The sequence below is a fragment of the Sinocyclocheilus grahami genome, unplaced genomic scaffold (assembly GCF_001515645.1).
Source record: "Sinocyclocheilus grahami isolate Dianchi unplaced genomic scaffold, SAMN03320097.WGS_v1.1 scaffold79.1, whole genome shotgun sequence".
Lineage (NCBI taxonomy): Eukaryota > Metazoa > Chordata > Actinopteri > Cypriniformes > Cyprinidae > Sinocyclocheilus > Sinocyclocheilus grahami.
Window position 1 is genome coordinate 1780443 of NW_015505258.1, and position 15149 is coordinate 1795591.

Consider the following 15149-nt stretch of genomic DNA (forward strand, 5'->3'; position numbering starts at 1 on the left):
GATTTTGAATTTTTGGAATGTTTGTCAACGTCAGCAAACTGCACTCGAATGTTTGTATATATTATATATATATATATATATATATATAAACCACATTTTGAAATCAAGCTAACATTCAGGTAAACCTTTGTTTTTCCGATTACCACTAGCCGTTGTGAGATTTGTAGTTATACCAAACATGAATCTGGCTGAAAGTGATGTCTTTGCGAAAGGAAAATCTGCAAATGTGAAAAACCACATTTTGAAATCAAGCTAACATTCAGGTAAACCTTTGTTTTTCCGATTACCACTAGCCGTTGTGAGATTTGTAGTTATACCAAACATGAATCTGGCTGAAAGTGATGTCTTTGCGAAAGGAAAATCTGCAAATGTGAACACCACGCACTTTCTGGCAGGGTAGTGTCCCACAGTCTGTGAAGAACTGCTAGATCGAGAGAAGCAGCAAACAGGGTTCCTTTGAAGAATTGAGACCTAAAGTGAGAAGCTAGGTGGTGGTGGGGGCTCGCAACCTCGAGTGAGCACAGCTATCCTTAAAGTGACTGAATTGTGACTATAAACACTTCCTCTTCAGACCAACATGCATGTGCCCAGTGTCTGTGTGGCAGCGCGTACATCTAGTTTCCCTTTGAATAGCACATCTGAGGCAAACATCCAACCAATCACTTGATAACAATCTCAACTCAGAGGTCATAGTAGCTACAGTAGACTGCCTGAATAAATAAATTTAAGTAGCCACTTAGATTTAAAAAGGTAGAAATTAGCATGTTCATCAAATTAGGTATAAAAGGCAGCATCACTGACTGATAGACCAGGTAAATACAAAACAAAACACTTTTCTCTCCTCAGAATCATTTGTGATCTCTCAGCTACTCTGTAGCCCGCAGAGTAACTGTCCCTTCCCTCCCTTTGACAGGAAAAACAAATGAAAAAGGTAACAAATCAGGGCGGTTTATCCATATATTAAACCAATTTCAGTTTTCGTTACCATTAAAACATGAAGTTCGGCTAAAGTTCCAGTTTGAGATCGAGTGTACAGACTAAAATGGACTTTGATGAACCTTGGGCTGAAGTGGTGAACTGCTACATTATTTCTTACAGACACCTAGTGCTATAAAAACAACTGCTTTGGTATATCAAAAGAAATAAAGACGGTAATAAAGAAGAAGTAGTAATTGGTGTAAAAGTCACAGCATAATTCAAGAGGAGAAAAAAGGCAGTCACATAAATCTCATTACATATCTTCTGTGTTCAACACAAAGAGGCAAATATATGCAGATATTTTTCAATGGGAACCACATGCTTGACGGGAAATAAAGAGGGGAAAAAAAGAAAGAAAGCCAATTAATGGGAATGAATACCTTCTATGTGAAATCCCACTTCGGCAATTTTAGGAAGTCATGTTAGGGACGTTTGAGCAAGACCCTGCGATTTGGAGTCCCTTAAATGAGAAATCTTTGCTAAATAAAGGCCTCTGAATAACCATTCTCATTCACCTTCCCTAACCAATTAAGGACTCTTTAAATGTTAAAAATAGAGGACAGCCATCATCTCTATTTAATGATAAAGTCCAGTTCCTTTTCAGTCAAGGTCCAAAAGTCATAAGGCCAAAGGGTTCTGGACAACAGCCCCAGATCCACCTGGATCCGGATCCGTCCCCCCCTCATCGCTCCTCAGCTGCTGTACCGTAGTCGAAGCCGTCCAGTCTGGAGGACTCCAGGCCTGAAGAGTACTGCACCTGCCTGTCTAACACCAGCTCCTCCTCGCCGCTAGGCCAGCGCTTGCCACCGGAGCTCCACAGCTTATGTGCCCCCTCTCGAAGAGTTACACGATACCGACAACACGAAATATCACTGCAAGTACTGCTTCCTTGACACGCTACAGGTTTAAACACACAGCTCTTTAGAGAGGTTTCATTTAAAGGGTAAATAAAAGAACGACCAGCCAAATTATAATGTCCAATGTTTCACTTGTTTGAACTAAACAAATGTTTTGCATTGCTTTACATATAAAAAGCTGTACGACAGCTCACAGCTCTGAAATGCTCACTGTATTAAATGAAAAAAGGGACAAATAAAAACAAATCTCCTAGTTTCCGGTGTAACAGATGGTAAATAAGTTCTGTATGCAGGTGAGTGAATCGGCAGATGGGTGTCTCAGTTTCACAATGGTTATTTGCATTATGAACTTATCTAGAAAATCGACAACATAAAAATGATGGAAATACATATACTTTTTAAATACTCTTCAATTTGTAGCGGTTCAGTGATATCTCCCCTCAGAAGTGAGCAGCTTTTATTCTCTATGCACCTTTTGAAAAAACAGGAAAAAATGAAAACACCACCATAAAAAAAGAGGGGGGACGGGGGACGGAACAAAAAAACAAAAACAAAATTCACACAGAAAAACAAACCCATTTCAGCTAAAGTCATGAGCTGGCCATCGAGCTCTGCTGAACACAGACTCCAGTCATCGGAGAATCTTCCCTATCAATGCCTTGTCTCATGCCCAGGTGTCCCTCTGCTATAAAGTGACCAGTTCCTGTGTTTGTGGCAACAGGGTACGTGGGATGTCCAGCCATACCAGTCTCTTGGCGAGGATTTGAGAAGGCACCCAAACCCATACTCATACTTCCGTTTTGGCTAAAGTCCAGGGTGTTGGCAGGAAGCTGGCGGAGCTGGTAAGCCTGGTTGCCTTGGTTTCCTGTGGAAGAGGAAGATGTGGAGGAAGAGGATGCCGAGGAAGACAGGGATGTCATGGACAGATGACCGTGCACCACCTCCATGGAATCCTGGGTGGACGCGCTGTTGGTGGGCGAGTTGTAGAGTCGCGGCCGTGGTCGCGTTGCTATGACCTGTCCGTGGTGATGATGGTGGTGATGGGGGTGCAATGCCTTGGGATGCTTGGGGGGCACATGAAAAGTGGTTTCCTGGACTGGATGAGTCTCTACAGAGACAGGTTCTGGTCCTACTATTCCAGGCCATACTACTGGTGGATGATAAGGCTGTCTCGCCTGCACAAACAAGGAAAAACGTTGTTCAGTCATGAAGGCCAAACATTGAAATGCTTTACTTGACAAGATCAACCAGGTGGGCTCACCTGAGGGCAAAGGTTGTCACAGTCTATGGCTGGCATGGCTGTGCTGAAATGCCCGCCGCTGTGCCGATGGTGGTGAGTTGGATCGGATCTTGCTCTGCCACTGGTGCTTGTTCCAGACGATCCTCCTGAAGCAGAGGAAATTAACTGCGTTAAGCTTTACCGAGAAACACACTACTATCAAGTCAGTTACAACCAAGAGCTTAGAGACCAGAACAGATGAAATCGTAGTAGAACCTGAGCTTGAGGATGTACTAGAAGTGGTCCCTGATGACTGCGACTGCTCAAGTGCAGGACTTGTTGACACACTACTGCTTGTATTGGTTCCTTCATCCGTCGTCTTCTTAAAGAAACTGTGCTGGAGGGCATAGTAGGGCTGAATTCGCGTCTTGGGGTCGTAGTCCAGCATTCTGAGAATGAGGTCCTTGAACTTCAAGTAGTCAGCTACTGCGTGGCCGGATTCTCCCGCCCGACGACCGCCTGGTCCACCACATTCCACTCCCAAGATGGCATGGAGCTTTCGAGATGCCGGAGGTTTGTACTGCTCACAGAAAAGCAGAAAGACATTCTAGCAAAAATAACAAGCATTCCCACAAAAGCTGCATAAAAACAAAATTCCCATAATAGTGATTGTACTTCAAAATATCAGTAACATGTACCCTTTTTCCATCTTTGGTCTTCTTAATACTCCATGTCCCATCTGACAACTTCTCAAAGAACTTCCTGGCTTTTGGTGCTAGGTCCATAATGTGATTGGGTGGGATCCCAAGTACTTCAACAATTTTGTTTATTTGGTCCACCTGATAGTGTTTCAATTAAAGAATAAGTTTGTAAAGCAACACTTTTAGTATAGGGACCAATTCTCACTATTAACTAGTTGCTTATTGGCATGCCTATTTATAATATACAGTATATGCTGTTTATTAGTACTGGGCAACAATTAATCGCGATTAATCACATCCAAAATAAAAGTTTTTGTGTACATGTGTGTACACTGTGTGTATTTATTATGTATATATAAATACACACACATACATGTACATATATATTTAAGAAAAATTGTATGCTTATATAATAAATATTTATACATAATAAATAAATTATATGAATAAAAATATATACATGTAAATATTTTCTAAATATATACTGCATGTGTGTCTTTAAATATACATAATAAATATACACAGTACACACACATATATTATGTACACAAAAACTTTTATTTTGGATGTAACTAGTTGCTTATTGGCATGCCTATTTATAATATACAGTATATGCTGTTTATTAGTACTGGGCAACAATTAATCGCGATTAATCACATCCAAAATAAAAGTTTTTGTGTACATATGTGTGTACACTGTGTGTATTTATTATGTATATATAAATACACACACATACATGTACATATATATTTAAGAAAAATGTTATGCTTATATAATAAATATTTATACATAATAAATAAATTATATGAATAAAAATATATACATGTAAATATTTTCTAAATATATACTGCATGTGTGTCTTTAAATATACATAATAAATATACACAGTACACACACATATATTATGTACACAAAAACTTTTATTTTGGATGCGATTAATCGTTGCCGAGCACTAGTACTTATAAAGCACATATTCTGAATGTTCATATTCTACATCCTCAATCCTACCCAATACCTAAACTTAACAACTATCTTACAAACTATAAATAAGCAGAACATTTGCAGTTTGAGGGAAATGTCATAGTTAATGGTTTGTTAGTAGCAAGAATTGGACCTTAAAATAAAGTGTGACCGTTTGTTTTATCTATGTTTTTTTACTATAACATTCCGTTTTAACTCCTGTATTCTGTACACACATTAAACAATAATTTAGGGGATTTATTCCCACATATCAATGTAGTTGTCAATCATAAAACTTTCTATTCATGGTGTTTAAGGACACGGGAAACATTAGTTATAACAATAATAATAATCATCATTAATAATATTAATAATATCAACTCATACAGCTCATTACCTCATTGGCTCCACTAAATAGAGGCTCTCCTGTATGCATTTCCACCAGAATACATCCCAGAGACCACATGTCTATGGCCAAGTCATACGGCATTCCCAATAACACTTCGGGGGAGCGGTAGAATCGACTCTGAATGTACTGATATATCTGATGGAGGAGGAGGAATACGTAATCAATTACTCTAAGCATTCTGTGACAATCTCCACACTTTCCTCACATTAAAAAAATAAGTCGCTTCACAATACCCTTTGTCCCAGTTGGCAGGAGCTCCCAAAGTCCACTATTTTGATGGCACTTCTCTTGGGGTTACATAGCAGGATGTTCTCTGGCTTTAGGTCACAGTGGATGATGCTGAGCTCAGGTGTAGCGAGAAACAGTAATGCTGTACACAACTGCTGGGCAAACTTCCGTGTCAGATTCAAAGAGACACCTCTGAAGTTCGTATTCCGTAACAAGTCATACAGGTTGTATGACAACATTTCAAATACTAAGCAAAGATGATTCCGGAACATGAAGTGCCGTTTCAAGTGTACTGAGAAAAGAAACACATTTAGATTTTTATATTTAAAATTGAAAGAATGCACTTTATGCAAAGATTTTGAAATTATATCAAAGAATTGAACAGGCTGCTTACCTATATAGTATTTCATCTCTGTGTCATGTTTGTTCATGAGCTCGAGAAGCCGTACTTCAATTTGAGCTTGATTCAGAAAGGCCTTCTTGTTCTTGATAATCTTAATTGCTACCCACTCTTGCTCAGCTCGGTCATAAGCTTTTACAACCTAAAAAAGTGCCAATTACATTCACATAAGACAATACTTGTGTTTCCTTATAAGATATTAAAACTACTTTGAAATGGCAATTACACCATGCATCATTTTGCCATCCATGGATTAAGTCCAAAACAATAATTTAGCCTCTATTTTATCAGGGCAAAAGCTGATAATGTCCCAATTTCCTAACATTTAAAATCTTTAATTTTTCTTTCCCTTTCAAAAATAAATCTTAAAACAATTGAAGAAAACTAAAGACATTATACCTGGCCAAATGACCCTTTTCCAATTAAAGAGTCAATTTCATAGCGGTCCATCCATTTTTCCCCATTCTTGACAATGTAGTCATAGTTCTCATCATCGTAGCCATCATTGAAGACTTTCCTTTCTTTCTTGTGGCTGGAGTCCTCACTTTGACCTTGTTGATGCCGTCGTTTCTTTTTTGCATAATACACCTAATACAGGAGAGCAAGTAAGTTTCACAGCATTAGTCTCAATTCAAAAATCCTTGAGCATGGTTGCACTCATAACTTAGTGTGAAAACTTCCTAAAAGACTTTTCAGAGGTACGACTATTTATGATCTAGTATCCTAATTTTGTACTTCACTACTATTATTTTTAGCTTTATTTTATGCTGTACTATGGCAAGGAACGTAATATAGATGAGAATAGCAATAAAACGAAGACATTTTACCTCATTGATGTGTTTGTAGGTTTTGATCAGGTCTATGGAGAGCTTCCTTAAAGGAGCTAAAGTGGGGTCACGAAAGCACTGGGGCATGTGCCTCTGCAATAAAAGAAGGGGAAACACGTGGATTTACTAGGTGACACATTTTTTATTTTTTTTAACAAATTCACATACTTTTGACTAAGAGGTAAAATAATCCAAAGGCTAAGTGAAAAGTAACAGGAAGTATTCAGTTCACAAAGTGCAATAACTGAGCATGCTTCATCCATGTTTATTCACAATGCAAAAAAAACTAAGTGCATAAACAGCAGCGGAGCATCCAGTACCTGGCTGGCAGTGAGTGCTTGTGTCTGATCACTGTATGGCAGTACAGTGACAGACTGGTCTGTACTCTGCTGGTGACAGTCACTGTACTGCTGGTGCGAATGAGGCATGGGAGCAGCCATCTGAAGACCAGCAGCATGGAAAGAAAGAGAGGGTGCAAGCCGGACAGACGAGGGTTTGCATGCTGAGGTCTCTCCCCCTAGAGGAAATTTAAGCTAAATTAGTGTGTTAGAACAAAATTCTCCTCTCTCCCTGTGATCCTTTGAACCGCAAACCTCTTTCTCTGTTTTAGGAGAGAAAAACCATCTCTGAGATTTTTATGTAACAAAAATGAAGCACTAGAACTAAAACACAATAGGACAGAAAGTGAATATAAACATATACGTACAAAAAAAATCTATGAATTTATTAATCTTCTTTATCAGAATATAACATTCCTGTAAGAGGAATGTCAGAAAAATAAAGGCAACAACAATTAAAGCATAGCTATAAAAAAAGACAATCATTTAATATAACTATACAGAAACAAATAATAAAAAAAACTATTTCTAAATAAAGAAAAGAAAAGACTACAGTGCAAATTTCATGTCAAGTACAACATTTTTGGTTAGAAATCTGTCCTTTTTTTTAGCTGTAAATTGTGATAATTATAAGGAGCTTGCTCATATATCAGCATCTCTTGCCAGGCAACACAATGCACCAGCCACACAGAATCCCACCACTATTCAGAATCCCAGCAACAGCACCTAATTAGCATAGCCTATCACCAAGAAGATACAGTGTGATTTGGCAAGCCCATCAATGTTCAAGCCAATCACAGAAGAGTATGCAAATAGCCTACTTTTGTTGCCAGGGCAGAGCTGCTCCCATTTTCCAATAAGAAAACAAGAAATAAACAAGAAATAAAATTGAACTTTGGCACACTTAGATGAAGCATCCACCACATTGGAGCCTGACAGCAAAATAGCAGCTCAGACCCCACTCATGGTGTAGGAGCGGAGAATGATTCAGCTGACCTAACTAAGGCAGGGCAAAGAATTCATGTGATCCACAAAATATCAGAGGATGGAAACACTTCTACAGCCTCAAACGATTTTCAGGACAAAAGCCTATGAAATAATAACACATTTTTACATTAATTTACCAACATAAACATTTCAAATTGATTATATATTTTTAAAAAGGTACAGGAAAAATATCAGAGATGCTTGTATTTATGTTTTGCTAAGGCATATTTCTCAATATGGGCTTGATGATTCATGTTGTCAAGGACTGCATGCAGTTCACCAAGAGAAAAACTGATGTATGGCACAGTACAAACAGAAACATTACATTCTGCACCACAGAAGATGCTCTTACTGCATATCTAGTTCTGTTTTTTGTGATTTATAAGCAGCCTTTATAACTCAAAGAAGAAATACGAATTTATAGGCCTGTATTAAAAATTATAAAGTTGGTAAAATACAAAATACGTGAACAAGGCTTTGCAAATATAAACATTAAATATAACCCTCTGAGGTGCAATCTCAGATTGATATTTTATTTCTGAATCTGATTAAACTACAAAGGAGTTATAACAAGGAATACGATATATTCGTTTTTTTCTGTTTACTGATCAGTAATTATCCTGTTTCAAGGAATGAAATCAAGTAAAAATCATATGAATAATTAATTATAAGATTTGTTTTTAATAACACTAGCAAAAACTAGTGATATATGTTTTGTAATAACCAAATAATAATAAATTTAAAAATTTCATTTAGCTTTTGACATTTAATTTATCCTTTTCAATTAATTTAATTTAATTTAATTTCATGGCATGTCTGGTTATTGTCAGGTCAGGTAAACACCAAACATGCAATAAATTCCCTTGACTACAGTACAGCAAGGGACTGTGATCATTAAATGCAACAAGAACAATTATGGCTTTCCATCAAACATTTTCCAATTTATAATAAAGCTCTGTAACACAACTGTTCCTTACTTATAGTGTAATAAATTAATTATAAGATTTGTTTTTAATAACACTAGCAAAAACTAGTGATATATGTTTTGTAATAACCAAATAATAATAAATTTAAAAATTTTATTTAGCTTTTGACATTTAATTTATCCTTTTCAATTAATTTAATTTAATTTCATGGCATGTCTGGTTATTGTCAGGTCAGGTAAACACCAAACATGCAATAAATTCCCTTGACTACAGTACAGCAAGGGACTGTGACCATTAAATGACCTTCTCACAGCAACGCCAAACATGTTGAATGCACATGCAACAAGAACAATTATGGCTTTCCATCAAACATTTTCCAATTTATAATAAAGCTCTGTAACACAACTGTTCCTTACTTATAGTGTAATAGTGGGTCAGCTCCGTGTAATTTATGACTTTTAAGATGGCCAGTGACATCTCAAAATACAAAGTTAAAATGTGTTACATGTCCCAGAAATTATTTCACTTATTTGGTGTGGAGCACAAGAACAAAAAAGTAGGTACAGCAAACAGAGACAAACTTCACCCAAGTTATGACTAAGCAACAAAAAAATAAAACAGCTTGTTGGTTTTTTGCTACCCACTAGATATCCCACTTCAAACTCATGGCTGCATCTCACTAAATGCAGCCATGATAAACAATGAACAACTTTAACCATCATTTTACACAGTGACGAGTACTTCATTTGACAAATACTACCAAAGGAATCAATAACGTAAGACGTGCATAACTGCACAACAGCTTCTGCTTCAAAACAAGAACAGATGCAAACAGCTAACCTGGGTGTATGATTTCCAGTATAATTTAATTTCACCTTAATTAGCTGTAAAATGTTTGATTCACTTGCAATAAGTGTTAACTTATCTTCCCACATTTCAAACGTTCCTTAGAGTCCTACATGAATAGAAGGGCTGCAAATAAACATTGATGAACAAACATCACAATAAAAGAGGAACAATTTATAGAAATTACAACTCATCTCAAAACTGAGCATGTAAAGCATGCATTTGTACTTTATTTTCCGATCGCTTTATTAAAACTTGGATAACACTGAATTCATATTTCTACAAGTAAGCCAAAGTTCACAACTACTACAGAACTTTGCCTAATTTAACAAAACATACTTAAGTGTTGAAAAAATAACATTTCCCCCCATTCAAATTTCCCTAGCTTACATAAAGTTATAATTAATCTAAATGTTCTGACTAATTTCTAAACAGCTAATAAAAAACGAGCCCTGAAATAACACTACAGGAGATCAGCTGGATTTCAGCACCACTGAAACGCCAAAACAATGTCAATAAGATGGAAAGAAAAGGGATACTAGACTGCGCATGGAGTGTAAAAAGACAAGTGTACGCGACAGTACAGATCCTGGTCCTTTTGTGCATGTAGGCCCATTCCTGCATATCCAGCTAAATGCATGAGACTTATTCTTCTAGTGTGACTGAAATAAGGTTTGTACAAAACAACTAATAAACTGCATCACAGGAAAGAACAAAACGCCCCTGTTAAATAGGACCACTTTAGACTGCTGTGGGAGGAAGTGATGGACAAAAAAAAGATGGTATCTGACACAGATCTACCTATGAACTTCCAGAATAAAGTTTACCTGAGGCAAACCGAAGCAACAAACCACGACCCTATTTTTGATGAGACATTTCTCTGTGCATAATTCATCTGTATCAGCTGTACTTTTATTATGTATAAAACATCACCAACGCTGAACCTTCAGGTGACACTGAGGGGGAATCTGACAACCTGTCCTGTATTTACCTGGTCAGAGACCATTATCCATCTGAAAAAGACGAAAGCATTTCTTTACACAGACTAACAAATACAAATCTGAGCAGCGTGCCATCCATTCCTTCACATTAACTATAACTAACTTGAGAAAAACCCTTGAACACTGAGCAAACTAACCAGAGGTAAACTGAGTGACAGTGACATGTAAAGCGGACCTTACCTCTCTCTAGCTGGCTTAGCCATTCATCGGGCTCGACCGGACTCGCTTAACGTCTCCATCGTCACGCTAAAGTCTAAACCCGTACTACATGACTGAGCAATGTTTGCTGGATAACTATGGTTAGGCATCACATCCCTGGCTAATGTCAGCCCCCCTCCCCCGACAGGAAACCAGCCTGATGGCTAACTGACAACACGCTAGACATGGGGCTTCATCATCATCATCATCATCACCTCCACCAGCCAAACACTCCCATCAGAGTGATGTGATGATACACTTCTGTAATCACCAGCTGGCAGATTTCTGCGGATAGTTATATATAAAATCGTAGGCTGAGCAAACCCACATACACACACATTTGCTCCGGCAGTCTGACCTAGCGAAGCTACACTGGGTTGCCTGTTAAACGACTAACAGACTGTCCTAAAACCTTTACAAATGCTCACTACTGGGGCTTGGGGAGTGTAAAAGCAGACGCTGATGATCGGATGAGCTATCTGGTGCATGAACAAAGATCGCTAACTACGTTAACGTGAGGAAAGTTATTAATCGGCTAGCCATCTAGGCCAAATCAACCTAGCCTGTAGCTTCTAACGTTATCAAACAAGCGGTTTGGAAACAAACCTACAAAGGCCACAAGATTCACTTAGACCTCTACAAATCTCAAATACTCACCTTTGATGGTGTGATCTTCATTTAAAGTCCCAGATCCAGTAAAGTGAGGCGACTGATCCAGTTTCTCTACGCTGCTTCCGATGAGACACCCCTAATGTATTGAGCCAGACGGGGCTAAATGCCTTATTTCGACTGACAGGTAAAACAGCGTCTTTCCAATGCGTTTTTGCCCATGTCAGATCTCATTTGTGCATTAATCATGGTTTGTAAGTGGTGAAGTGATGGTTAGCGGCTAGTTAGCGCTCTTTCTCAGTGACTTTAACAAACGCGGCTAACCAGCTAGCGCTCGGAAACGCACATTCAAGATTATTCGCTTCTGTAGAGGCGGAGACGCAAATGAATTGTTTTCAAAAGCAAAAATAGTCACAAAAAAACCAACGACACGCAGATATTATAGAATGCGCTACGTGAAAAGGTGAACAAAAACCGTTAAGCTTTTCTGTCAGTTTTCACAAAATGGCGCGCGTTCCAAACCTGCGCAGCGGACCGGCCCGGCGGACCCGAGACACGGACTACTAGCCCAATAAATATATTCCTGACATTCCGATTCTTTGTCCCGGTGTCGTTTTCAGTCCGACGCGGTTGGCGAAGCCTTTCCAAAACTGTCACTGTTACGAGCGCGTGACTGCATTATTCCGGCGGGAAGCGAAAACATTTGAAAGATTAAAAAAGCAACTGACAAAATGGCGACAGCCTGGGCTGTTGCTATGGCAACTGTCAATCAAGCAGACGAGTACCCGGATGTTCAAATGACGATTCGAAGGGGGAAACAGTAAAGGTTGCTCCACGCCATGTGTCAATTAAATAAAACTGTCAAATAAACTTTACACAAACAATCATATAAGCATTTTGCAAAACGCTGAACTATTTCAAACAACACTGGGCTGCTTTTTGCTAATTATTGACAGCTTACGCGTAGTTTGTGGACAATCAACTATATTATGCAAAATGCTGTGCTTACACAATAATAATGTACAAACACGCTTGTTTTAGGTCAAATATGCTGCATGTGCTAAGTAAAAATGTAAAGCAAATGATATAAGGAGGTTTAGGATAAGTCAACACCAGAGGACATTGCGAGTTTACCGTGATATGTTGTGTTTGTCAGGTTTATCTGGCTTTATGATATGAAAAGTGTATTAATACGTTATGTAGGATTACAATCTGACTTTCTCAGGTTACGCTTACACAATAATAATGTACAAACACGCTTGTTAAATATGCTGCATGTGCTAAGTAAAAATGTAAAGCAAATGATATAAGGAGGTTTAGGATAAGTCAACACCAGAGGACATTGCGAGTTTACCGTGATATGTTGTGTTTGTCAGGTTTATCTGGCTTTATGATATGAAAACTGTATTAATACGTTATGTAGGATTACAATCTGACTTTCTCAGGTTAATGTGATTTCTTGTGTGCTTATTTACCATTTTTTAGGCTTATAATTTTTTACATCCATTTGATTGTCTGACAAAATTGCTGGATTGTGATATTAGTGTTGATTTTGTTTTTATCAAACTTGTATAACAGTTGCAGTATGGGAATCTGTAGTTGGCCATTGCAGCACCATGGACAGCAACAGCTGCACTGAGGAATACAAACAGTTGGAGCCAGGAGACTTAATAGGTGGTGACTATTTGACTACATTCCTATCATTCTTAAATGTGTATGTGATGAAGGAACAGTATAGTTTACAGTGAACTAAATCTCTTGCATTCCGCTGTCCTTTACCAGCTTGTTTACTGTGAGCCATCAACTCATCTTTATGACAGTGTCAAAGTACCTTAACTTTTCAGATGAGTTTGGATTTGGATTATCTCCAATGCTTTTGGGATCATTATTATGGGATGGGTCTGTTCCTGAGGGCACGGAACAGTTCTTTCAAGCTTCCCAACAATTTCTATTACTACTTCAACCAAATAGCCACATTTTTTTCTTTTATTTTTACAGAGAAATTATGAATTTTGTAACACTGTACAATAAATATTTGCATGGAATTTAATATTTTATTATAAAAAAATAATATCAATATAATTAATACTTTCACTACATGTAATTTTTCCAAAGACATCTACATTTGTGGATTAATACAATCCTGCTTACAATAATGCTTTGACATTAAAAACCTTTACAGAATTTAAGAAATATTTTCTATTGGCCAATTTTTACAAATTTAAAAAATACATCTCCATCAGTGATATTTTTATTGTCATTTAACTTTTAAAATAAATGTACCTTGTCTGAGACCTGGGCCCGTATGTATAAAACTTCTCAGAAATGCTCTTAAGAATAGTCTTAAGCTTTGACTTAAGTGTCAAAAAATTCTTAGTAAAAAGTAGGGCTTGTCTAAGAGTAGGAGACCTTTATAAAGAAGCTAAAAGCAACTTTCAGTAAAGTCTAAGACTGATTCTTAAGTGAACTAAAGACTACAATGGTGTCAACTCAAAATGGCTGCCCTCGACCTCTGAAACAGCCAGTAGTGAGCCTGCTCATGTGAAGTCACAGCAGCAAAACACCAATCATTTAATGTAACTATAATAAAATCATTTAATTAAGACACTAAAATATTTTAATATTTAAATGTATTTTAAAAAAATGCTTTGCATTGTACAAAATTATCACAAATTATTACTGATGCTTTGAAATTGTATTCTATTGATATTTCTTCTCGTTTACAGTTGGATCAATGACGTGAACATGAGTTCCATCAACGGCTCCAACAACTCCAGGAAAGCCCACAATCCTCATAAAAGTGGCTTGTTTTTGCAGCATGGTTTGACAGTCAGTTGGAAGGTTAATGAACTGTCATATAGTAGTGGCCAAAATTTATGTCCGGCCTATGAAATTTGACATCTTCACCCTTATTTAATAAAAAATGTGTTAAAGATTTTGTAAACATGTTGCATAGTTTCTCAGAGTCAATTGTTTTATTTGTGATAATAATGCAATGAAACATAACTATATAGATCAGTGAACTTGCCATTCTGAAGTAATCTAGCAACATTTAGCAACTGTTTTAGCTACTTTCAGTTGAAAGCAGTTGGCAACACTGGTCAGTGTTTTTTTCCCTCATATTTGAATGGTTTAAGTGAAATGTGGGGTCATTAAAAAAAAAAACTCCACACATCACTTTTGGCCACTGTTGTATTTGGTGGGATTAGTGCCACAATATTTAAGACCCTGCTTACCGTGTCATCACCGGTGCATTGCTGCATTTTTCCAATTTTCCAGCCAAAAAATGTAACTGCTTTAATTTCTGCAGTTAGAGCATTGATTTGTAGAGTGGAAGAAGTTATTAAATTTCTTACTTGGTCAGTTACAAAAAGAATTGACTATCTTGGCGATCAAATTTGTATAATTTTATCAACATATAACTCCAATATGTCATATCTTCGGTGGAAAGTGTGTCTCCTCCTTTGGCTGCCATCTTGTTACTCCTAACTAAATTAGGAGACCTCTCCAGCTCTCTTAAATCATTTAGGAGCTGAGACCTAGTCTTAACACTTAGGAACCTTTATGAATCACACTTATTCTTAAGTCTAGGAATAGGAGTAAAATTGTCATTCTAAGAATTTTGACACACTTAAGACTACAATTTTACTCTGAGCGGCTTTATA

At 37.4% G+C, this 15149-nt stretch overlaps 1 protein-coding gene and 1 long non-coding RNA gene across 2 annotated transcripts; one reads left to right on the top strand and one right to left on the bottom strand.

The window, feature by feature from the left end:
- Positions 1–1949: 1949 nt before the first annotated feature.
- LOC107586271 (dual specificity tyrosine-phosphorylation-regulated kinase 1A-like) lies at positions 1950–12275 on the bottom strand. Its single transcript, XM_016273556.1, has 11 exons — positions 11533–12275; positions 6900–7096; positions 6580–6672; positions 6152–6340; positions 5747–5894; positions 5358–5644; positions 5113–5259; positions 3753–3893; positions 3331–3634; positions 3097–3221; positions 1950–3010 (listed from the first exon to the last, which is right to left on the bottom strand). The coding sequence occupies exons 2-11, from the start codon at positions 7017–7019 to the stop codon at positions 2426–2428; spliced, it is 2139 nt and encodes a 712-aa protein (XP_016129042.1). The 5' UTR covers positions 7020–7096; positions 11533–12275; the 3' UTR covers positions 1950–2425.
- LOC107586272 (uncharacterized) lies at positions 11611–14406 on the top strand. Its single transcript, XR_001609339.1, has 3 exons — positions 11611–11671; positions 13063–13158; positions 14211–14406. It is a non-coding gene; the product is annotated as an uncharacterized lncRNA (long non-coding RNA).
- The last annotated feature ends 743 nt before the right edge of the window (positions 14407–15149 follow it).

Bases quoted from the DNA above. Each gene is read 5' to 3' on its own strand.
- LOC107586271 (XM_016273556.1), bottom strand. From the start codon at position 7,019: ATGGCTGCTCCCATGCCTCATTCGCACCAGCAGTACAGTGACTGTCAC. The intron at 6,341-6,579 runs GTAAAATGTCTT...CTCCTGTATTAG, and splicing joins CCTACAAACACATCAATGAG to GTGTATTATGCAAAAAAGAA. The intron at 3,635-3,752 runs GTACATGTTACT...TTCTGTGAGCAG, and splicing joins AGACCAAAGATGGAAAAAGG to TACAAACCTCCGGCATCTCG.